Source organism: Erpetoichthys calabaricus, chromosome 2 (genome assembly GCF_900747795.2).
Source record: "Erpetoichthys calabaricus chromosome 2, fErpCal1.3, whole genome shotgun sequence".
Lineage (NCBI taxonomy): Eukaryota > Metazoa > Chordata > Cladistia > Polypteriformes > Polypteridae > Erpetoichthys > Erpetoichthys calabaricus.
This window is the reverse complement of record NC_041395.2, coordinates 96,366,508-96,389,891: the sequence shown is the minus strand read 5'-3', so window position 1 is coordinate 96,389,891 and position 23,384 is coordinate 96,366,508. Positions and strand designations below refer to the sequence as shown.

The following is a 23,384-nucleotide window of genomic DNA, read 5'->3' as shown; positions in this document are numbered from 1 at the left end:
TTTATACTTTCATGGATTATTACTATCAAAAGATTTAATAAACAGTATCAGACTAGAAGAATCAAACTCAAAATTACATACAAAAATACTTATAATAATATAATAATAACATTGTTCCTTTCAGGTTAATTGAATGTTGCATAATAATATTTCCTTTTTTTTTACATAAAAAATTAGCAATTAGAACAATTTAATGTAAAGTTACACACAAAAATACATATAAAGTAATATTATAGTAACAATTTAATTGAAATTTCATATTAATATTTATTTTTTACAAAAACTTATTAGTTGCTTCACTATGACATAAATAACTGTACTTCTCGTTTAACAGAGATTTTGTACTAGTAAACATTTGAATAATGTCATCAAAATCCAACTGTCTGGCTAACATTGTTTCAGTAGCCAAAGCAGCCTGACTACTGAGACTATTTTGGCACATTCTAGATCTTAACACTTTTTTAATTCTTGATAATAAACTTAGAGGCCTTTTGGCTTTGGTCTCATTTACTGGTAGTGTGCAAAATATTTTGAGAGTGATGCAAATGTTTGAAAACACTGTAGCAGTGATCTTCTTTCTACTGCTCCCGTTAGGGGTTGCCACAGCGGATCATCTTCTTCCATATCTTTCTGTCCTCTGCATCTTGTTCTGTTACACCCATCACCTGCATGTCCTCTCTCACCACATCCATAAACCTTCGCTTAGGCCTTCCTCTTTTCCTCTTCCCTGGCAGCTCTATCCTTAACATCTTTCTCCCAATATACTCAGCATCTCTCCTTTGCACATATCCAAACCAACACAATCTCACCTCTTTGGCTTTGTCTCTCAACTGACCAGCTCTTTGAGTTTGTCCAGAATCGAAACACAAGTGTGTGATGCGTTCTCTAAAAAAAAACTGAAATTTTGTTAAAATAAATAATAATATATAGTATTTGGGCCCTACCTGGGGCCCATGGAATCATGGACCTGGGGAATCTTAGCCCCCCACCTTCTCATTGGTCCTGTGATCACCTTTTTTAGGCAACTTTATCTGCAGAACAGCCAGAAAATTAAAGGATGTAGATTGGAGAGACAGCAGAAGTGGAAGGATAAGTAAGTCCTGAAGATATTTAGCTGCAGTAGTAGTAAGACACTTTTAACAGGATGCAGAATCTTATAATGGCAACCATTGTAAAGATGAAAGCATAGGTTTTAAATGGGAATATACATGCATTGCTATTTTTAATATACTGTAACGTCTGAATGGTGTGAATAGTCCAACAGACAGAGAGTTGAAGTATTCCAAACAGGAGGAATTAAAAGCATGGACCAGCTTCCCAGCAGGACAGAGAGGGTTTAACTTTGGATATACACCTGCGGTAATACAAAGATGCATTAGGCACAGAGTCAATATGGCTATTGAAAAGTAAGAGTGGGGTCAAAGGTAACACCTAGGTTTGTAACTAAAGAGGATAGTGGAATCATCTGGGCATTTACAACAATATGAGTGTAACCAGATTTTTTCATCTGGCATGAAATACCCAGAACATTAGGTTCCATTTTGTTATTATTTAGTTCCATGTACTTTTCCCCTCATCCAGCACTGAATATCATCCAAGCACTTGTTGGTCTGTGATAATTACTGATACCCTTTTGGAGAGGTCTGGAAAGAGATCTATATGTCATCGATGTTTCCTTTCCATTAACTAACATCTCCAAAGAAACAAGAAAAACTGATTTTAAATAAACATTTATCTTAAGATGTAATGAGTACCTTAAGGCCATGCCAGGAATGCAGAAAGGAAACTCAAGTGCTCTCTGTTTTATTTCCCTAACAGACTGTGTTGGCCCAGATGGAATGCCAAAAAAGGTAAGTGTATTTCAATTGCTTTAAATTCTTTATGAATTAAATAAGACATTTAGTTTTGTCCTTAAACCAACAAAAGTAGCCATCCTTACAAAATGAAAGCAATTTATTTACTAAAGTAATGAATCTTTATTTGGAAAAAGAAAGTTCAAATGTATAAGTACTATCTAATAAAAAGCACAATGAAATGATAGTTTGTAGAAGACAGATTAAACTAACATTAACATTACATAAAACCAAAATGATTGTTTTCAGAAAGTCTATGTAAGCTTTGTTAAAGTAAAAAAGATGCTTCTGTAGAACATTTAAGAACCTACTTGATGTTATGTTTTTAAGAATGTGTCTTAATCATTGGAATTACAAGAGCAGTCATTGTGTTGTTCTTCTGGAATTTCTTTTCAACCATAATAATATCAAGTCTTACACAAATTAAAATAGCTTGTTTATTGGTTTACTTGACACAATAAGTCACACAAGGGAGAAAACACATGGAATTCAAAGGGTGGTGTGACTTCTTCCATACTATAGCAGGCCTTTTCTCTGTCTCTCTTGATTTCCTCCAGCTTGGGTTTTTCATCCCACAATGAGCCTTTATCCCACACTCTCCACCATATTCAATATTCTTTGAGCCTCTGGTCTGTGGCAGATATAACCTGCTCTCCAGGGTCACTTCCAGACAAGCTCCAGGCTCAAGAGTGTCCCTTCTTTGGGTAAAAGAGCAGCAAGTTTGGGCTCCTTCTAGTGGCTTCAAATGTCCTTGCAATAGCCCACTGTGTGGCTGTGTCCCCAAAGCAGATGCCAAGCTGCCTGCTTTCTCTTTCCTGGGAAACAGAGGTACATGTGTGAGGTGCATCCATCTGTGAATGTTTCACATGACTTCTCTAAGTTAGAAGGCCAACTGACATGATTCTTTAGCCTTTTTACAATATTCTTTACTGTAATTTTATTCATTATTTTGTTTTTAGCACAATGCCATTTAGAATGTTCACCAGCACTACCATTTTGTTATTTTCGGATTTATGAACATTACCATATTGTTTATTGCCATGGCCATTACATGTCGCATAATCAGAGGTGTCACATGTTCTATTGCATCTGCAGCTCCAACCTATAAAAGAAGGTGGCACAGTACTGTCTGCATGTTTTGGGATAACAATCTTTTGCTCGTGCTTAATTTTTGTAGTGATACTGAAAAGCAAAATTGTCAAATTTGGATTAAACAGACCTCGAAATGTACAAAAACCTGAAAAGAACTTTACTGGTCAGAACAGACGACACCCCAGACAGCCGGGCAACAAACTCAAAAGAAAGGCTTCAAGGTCTTCACAGGCCCAAAATGTAATTCAGGCTTTTAAAAGTTCAAAATAATGTAAATACTGAAAAATGCCATTTAATGAATAGGATGATTGTAAACCTCTGGTTTAAATGGACTAAACAAAACAAAACAGTTAATAAAATTCAAAGGATTTATTACATAAAAAAGAAGAAGACATGGCAAAATAAGGCAAAAAAGACAAAGGGTTGGCCTAAAAAGGCAACCCAATGTGAATAAGTTCAGCCCATTATACTGAGTCCAAAAACAAAGCAAGAATTCACAATAACCATAAAAATCCAAAAACACAAAATGCACTCCACAACTATCAGAGTGAACCTCTGAGGGAGTGACTCCCCAGCCTGAAATATAAAGGCTGAGGACGGTCCCTCAGCAGTGACACAATGACGGCCCCATTTCTTGAGCTCCTGCCACAGAAAACAAGAAACATAGGCAGACAATACACAATTCATTAATTCTAAATAATGTATAAACAGAGTCATATTAACAAAAAACAACATAATAAACAAAAAAACAAACAAAATATAATCATTCAAAAACAACAGAAATAAAAAAACGAAAATATACTTAAACCAGGGAACAAAATCTGGCAGAAGCATAATTTAATGTTTGACTTTTTGATCCTGAGCCTTTCTGAAATGTTTTTTGACTTTGAATTTTTGGTATGTGCTTTAGCTCCGACATTCCATGACTTTTTCAGTTAATGACCTCCATCTTGTTTTTGACCTTTTCTTGCCTTCCCCAGGTTATTTTTTCTGACTTTCCTATTAAGTCCAAGCTCCTTTTCCTCATCTAGGCACAATACCTACCCTTGGTGAATGCTGGACCTCCTGCTCTTTATTCTCACTTGTGCTGGGACTCTATTCATCTTCTTCCCACACCACCAAGGCCTCTGTGCCACTCTGTGTCCTGTGCTGTCCTCTACTTACATTGACGGGGTGTTTTGCCTTTTACTGCCCCCCTGCTTTTCCACAATGTCATGTAAAGTTGGTTTCACTCTACTAGGCCAACTCATGCATACAGGCCAAATTAGAGTCAGTAACCTGCACATGTTTGAGAGTGGGGAGAAAAAATGGAGTTCACAGACACAGGGAAAAAACTAACAATCTCTACCTAGATACCAGCCAGGGCCCAGGATTTGTACTGAGGACACTGAAGGTTTGAGGTAACACTGCTAACCACTGCAGCACTCTGCTTCCCACAGTAACAGCAGAAATGCGCAAGAATCAGAAATGATAAAATCTACATATCTTAATCATTTACCTTTTTTAATACAGTAGCTGCAAAATGAAACTTTAACATCTTATTTAAATAACCTAGTTCAAGTAAGTAGACATATGAAAAATATAATTTAACGTTTGTCTCTTAAAAGATAATGAGTTAGATGAGCTGATTGAACTTCTTTTGCCACTTTGATCTGTGAGAATGAGTATAGCACTGCAAGATGGACACTCGACACCCCTAACACTCCCCCTTGAACAGAATGACCTGAGGTTAACTCTTTTGAACTGGTGGCCTTTATTGATTCTACATAGCAGCACTGAATTTGACAAACACAATGAAAGCAGTTACCAACCCAGTGATTTTACTGTTATTGATGCTTGGATGTAGCTGACAATTTTTTTCCTGAAATTGCACAAAGAAATATCCTTTTAAATTCAGGACATATTAACATACTGTAAGAAGGATATACATTTAACTACTGGAACTGACGTGTTTTGTTTTCTTGCATAGGGTGCCAATTTAATTTCCTTTTACAATCTTACAGAACTAAATTTCAAGGGTGGAAGTTGGTAAAACGTCTTGCACAACCTCGAATTGACCTGTGTGTGTATTCTTAAGTGTTTAAGAAGAAGTCTTGAATTTACAGGGAGGTAGATTCTTGAAAGGGGCTGTTCCCAGTTAATCCTTTATCTTGGTTTGCAAACTTTACAGCCAACTGTAATTGCCATTGCCTTTCATCGTCCTGTCAGCTTTCCTTCCTTCATATCAGCTATCTTCACCACTTGTGTGCCTTACACACCCCGACAGACCCTTGATCTGCTCTGTTCTTTTTCTGCAGCCCAATGAGATATGGCAGAGCAACTGCCATCAGTGTGTCTGTGATAAGGACTCCTTAAGTGTTCAGTGTAAGCCCATGGAGTGTCCGAAATTGCTGGCAGTCTCCTGTGATAAGGAAGGCCAAGTTGCCAAAAGTGAGCCAATGGCTAACAACTCCTGCTGCTCAATTACTAAATGTGGTAAGTGCTGTTCCCAGATGAATGCCCTCTTTAGCCCAAGCAGGACACTGACCAGAATTGCATTTGTTAAAGTCCAGGATGTTTGAATATATTTTATTATTTTATTTATATTATTTCTGATTTTACATTTTTTATATTTTTAAATTACTACCAACATATTTGATTTTTGCTATTTAAATTATAATAGAAAACTATAATAATTTTTGGAGGTACAATCACAGCCATATTGTTATGTTAAAACAGTATGGTATACATAGTAAAAGTTCTGTATTCCTACGCAAACATGTTTTAAATGACTAATTTTTAAAATTGCATTAAACAAAGTCTTCACTGCTGTTACAAAATCTATTATACTGTATTGTTGTAGGCCTGTGGAATTACTGTGTCACAGCACTAAACACTCTGTGGGCCCCTAGCAATGCTGCTTTCTTTACAGAGTTTCCATTTACTCCATTTGTTCATGTGGATTTTCTCTGGGTGGTCCAGTTTCCCCCACGTTCATAAGATGTTTATGTAGATTGTTGTGGCATGTGGGACTGTAAGTTTGCATGATGAGGGGCGGCTTCATACATCTCTCTCTGTACTGTAATCGAAAGATATGAAACTGGGTGTGTGGATGGACATTGTAATGACCAGTGTGTGAGTAGATCTTTGTTTTTGGTTGTTTGTGAGTGTGCTTTCTGTTTGCACTTCCAATGTTAGAAGCAAACACCACAGAAATGGGACAAATAATACCATTTTACAATTTGACCTAAAGAATTATCCATCCATTTTCCAACCCGCTGAATCCAAACACAGGGTCACGGGGGTCTGCTGGAGCCAATCCCAGCCAACACAGGGCACAAGGCAGGAAACAATCCTGGGCAGGGTGCCAACCCACTGCAGGACACACACAAACACACCCACACACCAAGCACACACTAGGGCCAATTTAGAATCGCCAATCCACCTAACCTGCATGTCTTTGGAATGCGGGAGGAAACCGGAGCGCCCGGAGGAAACCCACGCAGACACGGGGAGAACATGCAAACTCCACGCAGGGAGGACCCGGGAATCGAACCCAGGTCCCCAGATCTCCCAACTGTGAGGCAGCAGCGCTACCCACTGCGCCACCGTGCCGCCCTAAAGAATTATATTCACCAGAATGATAGAGTCTAAATAGGAGACAGTGAGGTTTAGTGGTTAAGGCTTTAGACTTCAAATGCTGAGGTGGTCTGTTCCAGTCTTGCTCCTGACTCTGTGTGACCCTGAGCAAATCACTAGACCTGTCTGTGTTCCAACTGGAAAACCAAAATTTAAGAAATGTAACCAATTGTATCATAAATGCTGCAAGTCACCTTGGATAAAGGTGTCAGCCAAATAAGTAAATGTATACAGTGGTATTTTAAAATTTAACATATTTAAACTGTGGTAGGTGTACACATGATGTTTTTTCAGGATATGGTTGATCCTTTTATAACTTTCACTATGGGACATCGATACCCTGCGGTGGGCTAGCGCCCTACCCAGGGTTTGTTCCTGCCTTGCGCCCTGTGCTGGCTGGGATTGGCTCCAGCGGACCCCCGCGACCTTGTAGTTAGGATATAACAGGTTGGACAATGACTGACTGACATTGATACCCCATTGTATTAATTGTATCCTACACTGTGTATAATCTTTTTTTTTCATAATCCAACAAGTCTATACCATTTTTAAAAGACCGCTGCATCCCATGACTTAAGGACATGTCGCACTCTGACAGGCTCAGAGAATTAAACCTGTGTATTCTTGAGCAGGGGAGACTATGTAGGGACCAAATCCAGGTCTTCCAAATTCTCCAAGACATCAATAAAGTAGATCTAGTCAATTCTTTCAACTAGATAGCAAATCACATTTGTGAAGACACTTTTGGAAATTAAGGGCAAGTGCATTTAGGACTGAAGCCAGGATGCACTTCTTTACTCAAAGTGTTATGGAAATTAGGGACAAACTACCAAGTCATGTAGCTGAAGCAGAAACCTTGTCAACCTTTAAGAAGTGTGTGGATGAGCTACTGGAACAGCTTAGCTATTAGCTTAACTTATTACAAATGGGCTTGATGGACTAAATTGTTTCCAGTCATTTATCAAATTTCGTATGCCTTTAAACAATAGCAAACTTGATGTCAAGGCTGATATTGTGATTTTACATTAAACATGTAAACCACTAGCTATATACACTATTGATAACATATTCAAGTGGCAACTTTCTCACAATTTCGGAGTCTATGGTTCAAAACCTGTGCCTGGTCAGTTTCTCCCTATGTCAACAGATGGTATGTTCTCTGAGTACTCTGATTTCCCTTCCAGACCCTAAAGGCTGTGCTTATTGGTCCCAGCCATCCTTGGATGTCTAGCTCCAGCTTCCACTTAAAGGTTGCCTGTCCATTCTGTGTGGTGGCCAGAAACAATTGAGTAACTTAAGGACATCTCTGCCAGTTATCTGTCAAGACATTTCTTGAAACTCCCTCACAGTGCACAAAGAGTGATGATCTCTGGGCAATCACTATGTTGGGGCATGAACCCTCCAGGGCACCTTTGTTATATTGTGAGTTCAGGTCCCTACCAGTCTCTCCTCCACATACACTATGTCATTTACTTTTTCTTATTATTTGGCTGATGCCTTTATCCAGGATGACTTACAACATTTGAGATACGATTGGTTACAGTTTTTTGTTTTACCAAATGGAGCACTTGCTTATGGGCCACACTGTATCAGCTGCAGGATTTGAACTCATAGTCTCAGGGTTCAAGGTCTTTGGTCCAAAACCTTAACCAATACACCACACTGTCTGCCTGCCATTTACTAATCTTAGTAACATCCGATTATTTTCCTTTATTCCTACTAAAACTTTACATGTTTCATTACATCTTGCCTGAAGAAGGGGCCTGAGTTGCCTCGAAATCTTGCATATTGTAATCTTTTTGAGTTAGCCAATAAAAGGTGTCATTTTGCTTGACTAGTCAGTACATTCATAATGGCTAACATGGTACAACTCCATAGTGCTTCCTCTTTGACTAATAGGTCTTTTTCATACAGTGTACCTTAGAGGTCTTAACCACTTTTTATGTAGTAAAGCCACAAATAAAATATTTTGTTAGACTGAATAATTTCCTAATATACCTCTCCAGTTTCATATCCACTCTTTAGTCCACCTGCGTTGATTCTACTTCAAGAGTACATGACTGTCTAAATTAGTGTCCTCTATAAACTGAATACATGGTTATGTAATTAACTTTTTGTGAATTAATGAAAACAGCCTCCCCCGCTCTGAGTATGCCCTTGTTTGACTGGATATTAACATCTCCTAACACAGAAGCAGCTGCTCATACTTTAAGCTCAGTAATTTGTGTGCTGCATTTTTGTCGACACACAGTGCTCTGAGAAGGTCGGAGGTTACTTGGGATGAATGAAGATGACTCACCTGATATAGTCATCTGATGCAAAATATACTGTACTTTCAGTTATTAAGTAACTAGGGGGCTCCGCCCCCTGCTCACTTCGCTCGCCAACCCCTGGCGTTGGGACATGACAAAGAGTGAGATGTATGAATTAGATATAGAATAGTGTGCAGCTTTGGATGATGCGCATAGAAATAACAAATAGAGTGTTTGGCATATATTAATGTTTTATTGGAATATTTCTTTGTATATAACATTAGTAGTAAAGATGGTGTCTTGTCCTTGAAAGAGTCTTCCTTGGCATGGATCATTTATAATTTTAACTCTAACGTCAGATGAACGTCGAACACGTGAGAAGGCAACATTGCGTTGGAATGTAGGTGTGTTGTTTTTATCAGGACGTAAATGTAGAACAATATCTCTGTGAAATGGAGGCTCACCATCTTTACTTTGAAAGACAATTGCCACTTCATTAAAGACGGGAAGATTGTATCGTCTTGGATCTTGTTCTTTGTCCTTTATCAAGACCAAAGCAATTGTAGTTGCCGCTATACCTTCTGCATTTGCTTTTGTATTTGCCTCCTTTTCAACTTCATGTAGCATTTTTATAGACTTAGCTAATGGGTGATTGTTTATGACATGAGTGACGTTTCTCATTATAAGCTCTGTGCATTGTTTGTTTTCAGGAAGGTTCATGCGTTGATAGATTGCCTCATGTGGATCTAGGATGTAGATTTGTGCATATTTGCGTTGTTGATTTGTTTGAGGGTGCACTGTTCCAATGCGATGCAATATTTGTCCACATATGCGAAAGCAGTATGGGCCATTGCCTTTTGGTGGCCTGATATGTACTCTGGTAGATGCAAAAGCAAATGAACTATTGTAGGATCTAATGCAGTTCATAAAGTTTTTACTTTCAGGCACATCGTTAGTTAGAAGCTTCTTTAGATATTCAGGATATGAATGTAAAGGAGGCAGTCTAATCTGACCTTTTTGACAACAACGTGTAAATTCATTATTTGTATTGCCAGTTGTTTCTTCTGTGAAGTTAAGTGAATGACAATGATTGCAAATGACATTCATTAATCCCAATGAATTTTCCTCAGTAGTGGATTCCTTATTGAAGGCGTTTTCAGCCATTTTGCGTAAGCGTTTAACAGGTGTGTGGCGTTGATGTCCGCGACGGGCATGTTTTGCTTTTTGCGTTTGATTGCCTTTTTGTTGCATGTCCATTATTTGTGACGCGCTATTTTTTTCTTTTTTTTTCTTCGCCTCCGCTTTGCGCAAAGTCCGTTTCAGTCTACGCCGTGCATTGTTTGTATCGAGCCTTGTCTGTTTTTGTATGTCGGTCATTTGAGCTTTGTGCTTTTCGCGTCTTGCTTTTTTTTTTCTGTCAGTTCATTTGCGCGTTGTACACGTCTCCGTTCATTTATTCTGTCTCTTCGCTCCCTTTTTTGTATGTCTGATACGTGAGCTCTTTCGGTTTGAAATCGTGCTTCTTTCGATGCAGCACTTTGACACGCGAATCGTTTTGTACCCGTGACCGTGTATTCATGACTTGTTTCTTTCTCAGCATGCGAAATATGGATAAGTAATAAGGAGGATCGCACTCACTGTTAATATGTATCCTTTTCTGCAGTTGAACGGTTAATAGTGCTTTATTGAAAGGACATCCACCTATGCTGACACCTATGCCGACACCTATGCTGCCTAGTGTGAAGGTGTTGACGTTCACTTTAGAATATGTGGCTTTGGGTGTCACTTCTTATGGATGTGTGGGGGGGATTGTTGTTGCGCGAGCGTCTTCTTTCTTTTTGTGTTCCTGTGTCTTGTTTGAATCCCCCTCTTGGTGTGTGTCCCGTCCCGTCCCGTGCCTGTAGGGTGGGTGGGGGGGGTGTGGTCATGCCTTGCTGTTGTGCGCTCGTATGTTCTTTTTTTTTGGTGTGTCTAGTTTCGTGTGCAATGTGTTTCGTGCTTTCCCCGCGTTTGACTACTTTTTTATGTGCCTTTTCCTTTTTTCGGTGCGTGCTCACCCCTTGTTTCTCTGGTCTTGTCCGCCTCTCGCGGCCCCTCATCCGCCTTTGTCGCCCTCTTTTGTCCGCCTTTCTCCGACTCTCGCGGACTCTTTTTGTGCCTGCGCCTCTCGCGGACCCTCATCCGCCTCTCTCGCCCTCTTTTGTCCGCCTTTCTCGGCTCCTCAGCCGACTCTCGCGGACTCTTTTTGCGCCTGCGCAGTACGTCTTTTTGCAGCTACGGCCCATGGCCGGATGTGCCTGCGTCCATCATCCGGTTTAGCATTCTCGGTTAGTAATATGGATAATCACACTGAGCCATAGTTCATCATTTACCTTACAGAGATCTGGGGGAATACTGCTGAGTATATTCATAAAGTTATCCCTGTTTTGAATTACCTATGTTCTGCTTACTCTAATTTCTTGTCTACTAAGACTGATAATGGGTATTACTTATTTTACTACTGAGAAATAAAATCCAATTTTTAATTTTTGACACACTATCACATCTAAAGAAGGTTTAACAGTGAGAGTACATGACTTAAATGCCTTATTATTGGAAGAAATATACTGTAACTAGACATGTTTTGTATTGCTCCTCCTCATCAGTAGATTAAATGTTACTGCATCTGTCCACATGATACTAAAGTATTTTATACAGAAACTCATAAGAATAGTTTCCAGAGGCTATTTAAGCAAATGGCAGTGGCTTACAGCATTTAAAGGATTTGTCTGTATTAAATCCATGTTAAGATGACATGCAAAAGACCACACTACCTGTTTTTTGTACTGTATAACCACTTCCAAATATACAGTGGGTTACTTACATTATCAGATCCTTGACTCAGTTGCCATGCACCGCATTATGAAAGGCATATAAGCAAAACAGGAAACCACAAAATTATGGCAGTGGCTTGTGTGCTACTGTTTACGTAGGAAAAATAACAGAATTTTTTAATCTGCTTTTTTACTACAGAGTGCAACGCAACCCTTTGTCCTAAAGTCCAAAAGAGTTGTGAAGCTGGATTCCAGGTAGTAGTCAAAACAGTGAATGGTGAATGCTGCCCTGTCTATGAATGTGGTGAGTACCCGAATCTGTTCTTAAAATTTCGTTTTAGCCCTTTCGATACAATCACTATATAATGTGGTGTGTGTGTGTGTTTTTTTTACAGTACCAAAGAATGTCTGTGTTTTCAACAATACAGAGTACCAGGTAAGATCCTATACTCCACTTCCTAGGACATTTAAGAGCAGAACACTAAAGAGGAACCATGTACAATAAATCTGTTTTGAAGATTAAAAGGAAAGTAGCATAAAATTTATATAAGATTTATTTTTAAGTAAATTATTTTTCATTTTTATAATTAAGAATTTTTTTTCAGTTTTATAACTTAGATAAAAGTTTTAAGAGAGTGGCTTGATGGTTCAGGGGTAACACTGTTGTCTCATCTCCTGAGACAAAGTTCAGTGCCAAGTCGGGGTCCTCCAATTTATTTCAGCATCCCAAAGATTTGTGACATATGTTAATTAGTGCCAATAAATGGACAACATAAGTGAGTGTGTGTGAGTTTCTAATTGAGTGGATGTACAATGCAGAAGGCACTGACACTGCCTGCAATTCTGCCGCTTTTGGTTTAGGCTAACAGAAACCTTGTAGCAGATCCAGAAAATGGGTGGATGGATGTATGTATGGATGGAAGTACTCTCTCTGTCCTTCTTCTTCTTTGTCTTCATCTTTTCTTAGTTATATTTAAGGTCATTGTGCATAATCAACTTTCTCCAATCAGATCAGTCCTGCACCTCCTTGTTAGTCAGACCCTTGTCTTTCAAATCTTCTTTTACGTAATCCATCCATCTCTGCTTTGCCCTCCTTCGCTTTCTATTCCCATGTACTTCCATTCCCATCACTCTTTTGCCCTTGTATTCATTGTTTCTCCTCATCACATGTCTATACCACTTCAAACTACTTTCCTGTACTTTCTTAGATATGTCTCCCAATTTTGTTTTTTACTCTTACCTTTATGTGTAACTCCACACATCCATCTCAACATTCTCATTTCTGGCACATTTATCTTCTTTTCCTGTGCTCCCTTTACTGCCCATGTCTCAGCTCCATACATCATTGCTGGTCTCACCACTGTCTTAAAAACCTTACCTTTAACCTTTGCCTTAATTCTTTGATCAAACAATACTTCTGATACCTTTTTCCAGTTCCTCCATCCACACTACACACTTTGGGTTATTACTGCATCTAATTCTCCACCTTTAGCTCCCATTGATTCTAGATATTTAACTTATTCACTCTTTTCAATAGCTCTCCCTTCAGGATAGCATCTGAATCCTTAATAAACCTTAAAAATATTTTGTCTTCTTCCTACTTATCTTCAATTCACTATCTTCCAAAGCCTTTCACCATTCTTCAACTTCCTGTCCACTTCCTCTTTTCTGGAGCTGCACAACACAATGTCATCAGCAAAAAAACATTCAAAAGGGGGATTAGTCTTTTATCCTACAGTATATGATGAGCAAAGGTATAAGCCATATGCATATATTTTAACAGGTTGGAGCAACTCTGTCAAAATCCAGCTGTGAAAACTGCCAATGTACCGCTGAGGTGGACCCATCCACGCAGCTCCATAAAATCATCTGTGAAGAGAAGACATGTGACATGCACTGCTCTATAGTATGTGTGGCCAAAAAAAAATCTCTGAGTAGATCTGTTTTCTGGTAGTGATATACTGAAAAATTGTCTACATCTATTTGTTAAAAATAACAGTTATTGGTTTACAGTTTTGCCTCTGAGTACCTTAAAATAATTTATACTGCTCCTGTGTTTTTATAAAAGTCACATAATTATGTATTTCATTTTTCTAAACTGGCCTTTTTGTTTGAAATTACTTTTATTAGCACTGTAAACATATTGAATTTCTATAAGTGGAGTACAAGTGGGCTAACTGACATGTTGAGGGAGTCAGTGGCTGGGATTGGACTGATAATCCTGTGGTTTAGGGTCCTGCACTTCATTCACCAGGCTACCCATCCTACTTAATTTCTCCTATAGTACTGACTTAGAATACACAGAGAATGGAAGGCTAGATACCAAAATCATTTGAAAAGCTTGAAAAAGAATGTATATTGGTATGTCATTGTTTCCTTTATTATATTTTGTTTTATTTTTTTACACAGGGTTTTACCTATCAGGATGTTCCAGGACAATGTTGTGGAAAGTGTGTACAAGTTGCATGCATCTTCCCAATGCCTATTATTTCCAATAATATCACCAACAGTTACTACACTCCCAGTGCCAACAGTGGCAGTCCTCGTGGCAGCACCAGTAATCCAAATGAGAACAGTTCTGCTGGAGGCAATGTAACTCCCAATGGGAACACTGGTAAATCCACAGGAAGCAACAGTAGTCCCAACAGAACCAATGACTACACTGACAGTCCCATTCACAACAATGGCAATGGAACTCCCACTGGTAACAACGGTCTTCCCACAAGTAAAGGCAGTCCCAGTATCATTTCTGGTGACAACAGTACCTACATACTTGAGGTAAGACTCATACAGTTACCTTATTACTTTCAGAAAATATGTTTATCTTGTTGGGTGGTATGGTTATGGAGTGGGTAACGATATTACCTTACAGATTACATTTTCTGGCCTGCACGCCACACCTGGTCATGGTCCAAGTGGAGTTTGCATCTTCCCCTTGTGTCAGCAAGCATTTTTCCTTACACATTCCCAAGACATGCTGGTTAGGTTCACTGGCTATTCCAAATCTATGGGAGTGTGCGGACCTGGCAGTGGACTGGCTCCCTAGGCTGAGCTATTTCCTGTTTTATGTCCCATACTGCCTAGCCCCAAGTGATCCTGAGTTGGATTAAGCTTGTTAGAGAATACTATTATTTGTATTGTTACACAATACTGAGTAATGCCAAGGAGGCCGAAGTATGGTACATTAGCTTGTAGAACTAGCATTAGTAGTCATGTCTTAATGATTTTATATCGATTTACCAGCCTCCTACACTATACTATGAGACATTGTAACCCATTCTTCTATAAAACACAGACTGAGTTCATTGATATTTGAGTACATTATGTAAAGGATAGCTCTCTTAAGGTCCAGTTATAGCATATTAATAGGGCTAAGGTCTAGACAAAACATTGATTCTTTCTTTTTTTGACCATTCAGTTGCATTTTTGCTACTCTACTTAGCATCATTGCTGTTTTGCTTGTTCCACTTTCATTCCTAATTTAGCTGTCAAGTAGAATGCCTCTCATTTTTTTTCTAAAATGAGTAGAATGGTGTGGTGAAGGACTGAAAGGAAAAATGGTGTTGCAGCCGCAAACAAACCCAAACCTACCCAAACCACTGTACTTGTGTGTTTCTTCAGTCAATTGAGCCATTTCCCTGAATGACCTCCCAACTCTAGGCACTCTCTGCTAAGAGGCATGTTTAAACTATGTCCTAAGTTTGCTTCCAGCCAGGCCTCCTCACCACTTCAAGTGGTTGTCCTGCTTTTTGCAATAGGAACACTTAATTAAAGCTCCCTCTGGAAGCTCCTTGTATCCTTGCACCCCTGAGGTTTAGGTTGCCATGAGTCCAGAAGATCACTCGCTTCCCTTTTACAGCTTTTCCTACCTGCAATCCCCTCATTCAATGGATCATTCCTCACAACATAAAGAAAGCACAAGATATCACAGATGGATGCCCAGATATCAAGGCAAGAGACCAGTAAATGAAACTGCAGAGTATATGGCAGAAATGTCGGCTTACAATGGGCTGGGATCAAAGCTGAAAACCACAGTAACTAAGAACAGAAAAATGAGGTGTAAAACTAGCTGTTAGTCAAAAGATGGCAGAGAGGCTCTGAAAATGACTTTTAACTTCCTTTAAGCTGAGGAAAAGAGCCAAAAGGCAGATCAAGGACAGGCAAAGGGTCTGAAAATCAGAGAGTTAATATGTAAATTCAAAGTTAAAAGACAGATGGCAAAAAGGTCCTTTAACTGTCTGAAATTAATTAAAATTCAAAACATGTTTGTTTGGATTTTTAAGAGAATCCAGTAAAAGGATTCAGTCAACACTTTAAGGCACTGTCTTGAATAGGCAGAACATGATTATGTAACATGTCACGTAACTTCCAAATCATATAACTAGCAATGAGCATGGAACTGCAAACAACATGGATGTGGCCATGAAAGAGGAGCACATAATGGTGGTGCATATTGAAAACAAACATCCTAAGGTGATAGGCATACAAATAAAAAAAGTACAAAAATAAGAACAAAGCAAATTACACACACAGATTACAACATTTCTTTTACAATCCAAAATGTAGTTTTTTTCTTATTCGCTTCACTTCTTCTTGTCTTTTTAGTCATTTCATGTATCACCAATATCTCCTTTTCTAAGGTCCTTTAAAAGTTCTTGTTGACTCAGTTATTATTATTTGTACATATCTGTGCTGTAGAAAACAGACGGGGTGGTGTATGGGACATGTCATGTAAGATGATAAAAAACTATATGGATGACTCCAGCTGATCCACAGCCCTTCACAGGATAAGCGGGTTATGAAAATGGATGGACATTTCATGCAGATTAGCTAGTAAAAAAGCTGTTAATCCGAGAGATTTAAATACTGTTCCTCCACTAGAAAAAGTCTTTCACTTTTGTATCAATGTGTTTGAATAATACAGGATAAAATAGATTTTTTGTTTGTTTAATCAGATATTCATCCATTTCCAACCCGCTGAATCCGAACACAGGGTCACAGGGGTCTGCTGGAGCCAATCCCAGCCAACACAGGGCAGGAACCAATCCTGGGCAGGGTGCCAACCCACCGCAGGACACACACTAGGGACAATTTAGAATCACCAATCCACCTAACCTGCATGTCTTTGGACTGTGGGAGGAAACCAGAGCACCCGGAGGAAACCCACGCAAACACAGGGAGAACATGCAAACTCCACGCAGGGAGAACCCGGGAAGCGAACCCAGGTCCCCCAACTGCGAGGCAGCAGCGCTACCCACTACGCCACCGTGCCGCCTAATCAGATATTGATTTTCAATTATCAAGACTTAGGAGGAGATCAAATTGCAAGTTAAGTTAAATGAATGCAGAGATGTGGATAATTACTAAAGTTCTCAAACATTTTCTCACAAATTTATGATGAATGTGTACTAAGAGATTGATAATAATGAGACTGAGAGAAGGATCCACTCTCTAACATCTTTGAGACATCAGAATTCACAGCCATTCATGTTTGCCGTTCAATCTAATTTTTAGTATTTGTTCCAAGCTTTTGCTGCTTGAAGTACACGCTGGAAAATTTTGGCATGACAAACACTTGTGGAACACTTTGTATCAGTGTGTGCTGTGAAACTCCATTCACTGAAGAGTGGTAAACATATAGAGGAGGGCTTTTTCATAACCATGATGGAAAAATATATTGTTGTTAGATTTCCATGACTGAGACTTTTACTGTACCCAAAGCCTAATGATTTTTTTTTATTTGAATGCAGTTATCTCAATTCTAATAACAATTTTAATGCAAATTACAGACAAATTCCCACCTGTAAGTACTTTCTTTATGATTATTCAGTTGGAAAGTCTTACTCTTTTGCCTTATCTTTAAACAGCCTGGGCATATCATAACATTTCCTGGTGACAACTGTACCCACTATGAGTGCCTTATGATTGATGGTCAATACGTGCCTATCACTTCGAAGAAATCATGCCCTGAGTTCCATCCTGAAAATTGCATCCCGGTAAATTGGTTTAACAGATTATGATTTGTATGAATAAAATAATTTGTCTATTTTTGATTTTAAAAATAATATTGAGATGTTATCTGGTTCAAACCTCCCAAACTGTAACCTTCATCTTTCAATTTCCTCTGTAACAGGGAACTATTCGGTTATCAAGTGATGGCTGCTGCCAGACTTGTAAGTGTTATTCTTTGTTAGTTTTCTTATTCAATAAACACACGAGTTATTATTTATGCTTTATTTGATTGTGCATCACCATTTTCAGGTGATGAAAAGCAAGAGAAGTGCAGAGTTCTGAAGAAGCCGACCATTATGACTCATGAAGGCTGCCAATCACAGCTGCCTGTTGAGGTGTCATCTTGTGAGGGAACCTGCAAGACCTACTCCATGTAAGCATCCTCATGTCTCTTATGTCCGTGAATGATTCCATCTTGGTGTCTTTCCATCTGATCTGTCTGGTCCTGAGCTGTAAGATGTCTTGAAACATTACTGTCCTCTTAAACCCCCTGCTCATATTCTTACTTGATTTTCAACTTCTATTGCTAAACACAACTCAATTTATTGTGTTTCTGTCATTTTCTTTCTCTCAGCAATTCCATGATACTAAGCACATTTTCTCCCATAGCTTGCACAACTGAACTACTTTGTAGATACAAATACATTCTTGCCTCTGTCATGAGTAAAAAAAAAACCATGGAACATATTAAAATTCTCATCATATGGGTCAAAAACCTGAATTTCAATATTTTTAGACTGATGGAGTAGTGCCCAGAGGAAACATATAAATACATGAGAGGAGTGGGCAATTTCCCCACAGAAGGATCCACCAACATGGAATAAAAGCAAAGTTCTGTGACAGAGCAAACGTTTTGCCATTACACCACTCCGGTTCAGACTATACCATTCCCTTCATCAAGTTTTTCTTCTCCAGAGTCTGTTTTGTTCCCATTATTCTTTCATTCCAATTTGTGAACAATGTGTAGATATCCAAAGTAAGCATAGGCATGGTAGACAATGAAGAAAGTTAAAATTCCACATCCTTACTCAATGAAATGCCTTAAAATGTGAAAGTTCTCAAAATCGTGCAAATTGATAAAAAACGTAGCAGCCCTAAGAGTGTGGTGAATCATGAAATGCATGAGATTCATTAATACACTTTTTTCTTGCATGGCATTCATTGCCTCGAAGAAGTTGATGCATTCTATATATCAAATTACTTAAGAATTAAATATTTCAAGGACCATTAATATTTAATCATTTAGCTATTCATAGACACTGATACAGGCATCAATAGACATTCATTGCCTCAGAATGCAATATAAATAACAACATTTTCAAACCTGCTTAATTTACAAGGCCCTAACTATCATACAGTACAAAGCAACACAAAGGAGTTATCTAAATGGACAAGAAAGAGTATCACAAAAGAGTGTTTCTCTTTCATATCCACCCATATTTACTACTAATTTGTTTTACTGTACTTTATGATATAGACATACTATTTACAATACATCTGTTAGGGAAATAGCTGGGAGCCTACCATGTATATGCATATGCATGAATATGTTATTTCAATATTTGTTCCCATTTATCAACATTTTTGTGTTGATTTTTGGACTCTGCAAAAGAATTGCCTCTCCCCGTGACACAATTTTTATGTTTCCTTTGAAGCATTCTTTCTATCAGCATCATTCAGTGTCCTATCTACACCCAACCATTTTCTAAGTGTGTTTTGCTTTCTATATTACAGTGTAATGGTGAGGCAAAGCCTATCCAAGCAGCATCAGGTTGTTGATATTGAGATTACTGATGTACCTATTGGCATACTGTATATCTAATCTGTCTTGTGCTGTTACCAGCCAGATCACAGCATCTTCATGAATCTAGTCTATTAACTCAGATGCCTTCTCTACCACCCAATCCTATTCATGAAAACCAAGTCATGCCACTGAGTTTTATTCTGTTCACCTCCACAGCCTTTGTGTCTCCTAAACTACAGTTTAAAAACTTACCACACTCCCCTACGCACAGGGCTGCTAAGTCACTCTTCTTAAAAATGCAACAAAAAGGGCTGAAGAACCTTCTGTTTAAATTGGCGTCAGTTAAGATAAACAGAAGTTTTCTGAGTCACAGCATTTTCAGAAATAAAAGTATAGAGCCTGACAAGAAGCCTCTCACAAAATGCTCTAATCGCAAGTTAAATTAAATGAATGCAGAGATGTGGATAATTACTAAAGATCTCAACATGTAGAGTCGGTGTCCAAAATGTCTGATAACACCTACATTGGACATTATGGCTCTGCAGTCCCACTGGGAGGTATCACCTTTCTGCCATTTCCAGACCAGTTACTTCTTTTGGGATGTGGACTGATGGTTTGCTGAGCTGTAAGGGATGTTCCTGTAGAATACTCTATTAAAATTCTGAATTTCCCCTTGGGACTAATAAAGTTTATCTAATCTAATCTAAATATGAAGTTTTGATAAAGTGTAAGATTGTATTAAATATTGATTCCAGTTTTTCCTGCACATCCCAAAGATGTACAAGTTATTTTAACTAACATTACTTTGGCCTGGTCTGATAATGACAGAATGGATGTGTACACAGATTTCCCTGTGATTGATTGGTACCATATCTAGCATTTTTTGCTTTTGCCTAATGCTGCTCCATTACCCTGAATTGAAAAAAGCAGTTTTGAAAATATCAATTTTGCGTAAACAGATTTATGTATATTGACGGTGTGTTAAAATTAACATCATATAATGTTCTGTTTGTCCTTGAAACAGCATTTCTATCATTTTTGACTGAACAGTGAAAATAAGACTTATTTCCAGATGTAACAGAAATTCTTAAGGTGTTCATTTTACATAAATAGAAACAAAAGCTAAAATGTAAAGTTAGTAAATATGACCAGTCATTCTTTACATTATCATACTGCTAAAACATCAAAAGAGATGAGTTAGGGATGGTTGCTATCAGTTGTGGGTAGACATGTAAGATGTAATACATTGATTGATGACTACCTATCCTTCACTGACCACACTGGAAACCTCTTCTTCATGCAGATTCACTCTGTTCAACATTTGCAAGACCAGGCCATACTTGACAGACTGTGCAGCATACATTCTGGTCCAGGCTTTGGCTTTGTCACATCTTGAATACTGCAACCCTTTACTGGCAGGTGTACTTGCACACACTGCCAAGCCACTGCAGGTGATTCAAAATGCAGTGGTACATCTTGTGCTTAGCCAGGTGGACATACATCACTCCTCTTTTCAAATCTCTCTGGTTCCCTGTAGCAGTATACATTCATCTGCGGAGTAGTCAGTGGTTCAGCACCCATGTAAATGGAGGATTTCCTGAGATCCTATGGTCCTCCTCACTCATTCATGTCTGCTAATTAACCTCTGTGTGGCATCAAATGCTAATCCACACACCTTTCATGTAGGTAGCTCTGAGCTGGTGGAACGAGTTACCCACCTCCATGCGGACTGCTAACTGCTAATTGCTAATCAATTCTGAAAGCTTGTCCTGCAGGACTTGTCTCAAAACAGTTTCCCCAGAATGATGTTTACTCAGTTATGTTGACATCCTTTGTAAGTTGCTTTGGAGAAAAGCATTTGCTAAGTGAATAACTGAAAATGTGAAAATCAGTGGAATAGGAGGTGAATTATAACAGCTAGAAATACATTTTTTCTCTAGAAGCGTTTTTTTCCTGCAATAAGAATTTAACCAATGCTGTACTTTACACGAGCAATTTAATGAAGCAATTAAATGTTGTGTTCTAACAGTTTTCACAGCACAAATGTGAAATATTTTTTTCTTTATGATGCTTAGGTACTTATCAGAAGCCAACATTATTGGGCATAAGTGCAGCTGCTGCCAAGAAATGAAAACCAGCCTGAAAAAACGTATCTCTGAACTGTACCAACGGGACAACCATCAGTCACACCTACATCTATGTAGAACAATGTGGCTGCAAGGACACCAGATGTGAAGTAAAAGACCACGCCTGATTTACTAGTACAGAGAATGCAAAAGATACTGGGAACATCTGGAGAATTTATGAAAATAATTAACATGGCAGCCTTTTGTATCGAGGGAATGCAGAAGAGTATCGGGAAGACTAAGAACAAAAATAAAATCACAGCCAGTGGGGACTTATAGAAACAAAAAGGATCTTCACGTCCCTCACTTTAAGTAACTCAAATGAGAGGAATGTCCCCAATTGCTAGTAAACCTGATTCATTTTGTTGTAATGTATTTAAATTGGAAAATGATATGTGCATTATGATGTATATTTACTGATTAATAAAATCAAATGAAAGCATTAATTTAAGTTGGAAAATATATTCATGATTTATCTGATTTGCTTCAGGTTTTAAATAAGCAAAGTTAATGCAATTTGACTGAATGTGTATGACCGAACCAAGCTTTCTGTAGTGCATATGTCATAAAACCACTGAAGCTCCTTTTCCAGACATTAGTGGCTCAGAAACCCTTTTAACACACACATACACACAAATGCATTATTCATCATACGTGCCATAATTAGCAAGCTTCATTTTATACATCAAACAGAAATAAGAACAGGTCCAATATATATTGTATATATATTATGTTATCAAGCAAAAGCACGTTTGGAGCATATCCATGAATATACTTAATTTCATAGTTAATATACTATATAAAAATGATTTTTAAATAGAAACAGCATAATTATATACAGATTTTACTATGATCAACTGTGGCAAAAAACATTTTTTACTCCTTTAATGTAGTTCTACAAAATAGTGGTAACATTTTAGATTAGGTACTGCAAAAATGCATTTATTACTCATTTACTATTATTTAACAAACCTTGACTTACACGTCTTTGGGTCTTCATAACAATAACAAAGTGACCACTAACTATCACTTTGAGTAGCTTAACTGAGACACAATTCTCTTGATATTACATATTTAGTGTAAAACATGTGAATCCTTCATATTAACAAGTAGTTTTAGCATCATGTCAATATGTCACACAGCACAGAGGTGAATAACCTCTGTACTGTTTCTTTATAACTGTTATGAAGACCAAAAGAAGCCTTTGTTAAGGTCATGTTACATAAGAGTAAATGAGTAATAGATGTATTTTTGCAGTACTTAAACTAAACTGTTAACAAAACAGCTTCTCTGTTCCTGCTTATCATAAAGTTCCAAGAGTAACATTGAGATTTGAAAGTCTTTAATCTGCTACTTTCAGCACCTTTTTAATTGCTTCTTTTCACTGACTGCTTGAACTCCCAACACTTCTCCATAAAGTGTATTTTCAGGCTATAAACTCCCACTGGGGAACTACTTTCAGTATTTGAAGCTGTTACTTTTTGTTTTAATTTGATTTTTGATACGTTTGACTTTTTACCTTCTTTTCCTGGTATTTTTACCTCTGGCTTGATCCCGGACAACATCTTTGTGTGCTCCTTTTAATACTTGATTTCCTGGTTAATTTTTAAGCCATAGAAGTTTACTGTTTGGCAAAATCTACACAATTAGGTCAAACATCTTCTCATCCTTTTTGTAAACTTTTATATTTAACACATATGTAAAGAAAATTATTATTTCTTTATTATTTACCATAATTTATTATCTTAATTTATGTGGCAATATCTGCTTATTCAATAATTTAGTTTGGTTTGCAAGCTTAACTAACAAAAACGTAATCTGCTACCTTTTAAAATATGCAAAAACAAAAAAAAATGTTCATTTAGCAAGTGCAA

At 38.0% G+C, this 23,384-nt stretch overlaps 1 protein-coding gene across 1 annotated transcript in view; it reads left to right on the top strand.

Annotated features, from left to right (window-relative positions):
- Positions 1 to 22,074, top strand: part of LOC114645302 (mucin-5B-like) — a 111,784-nt gene extending 89,710 nt beyond the window's left edge. The window contains 10 exon segments of the mRNA XM_051922497.1: positions 1,819 to 1,850; positions 5,243 to 5,420; positions 11,828 to 11,932; positions 12,024 to 12,064; positions 13,412 to 13,534; positions 14,038 to 14,406; positions 17,496 to 17,624; positions 17,762 to 17,801; positions 17,890 to 18,013; positions 21,460 to 22,074. Of these exon segments, the coding sequence (XP_051778457.1) occupies positions 1,819 to 1,850; positions 5,243 to 5,420; positions 11,828 to 11,932; positions 12,024 to 12,064; positions 13,412 to 13,534; positions 14,038 to 14,406; positions 17,496 to 17,624; positions 17,762 to 17,801; positions 17,890 to 18,013; positions 21,460 to 21,619 (1,301 nt within the window). The 3' untranslated portion in view covers positions 21,620 to 22,074.
- Positions 22,075 to 23,384: the final 1,310 nt, after the last annotated feature.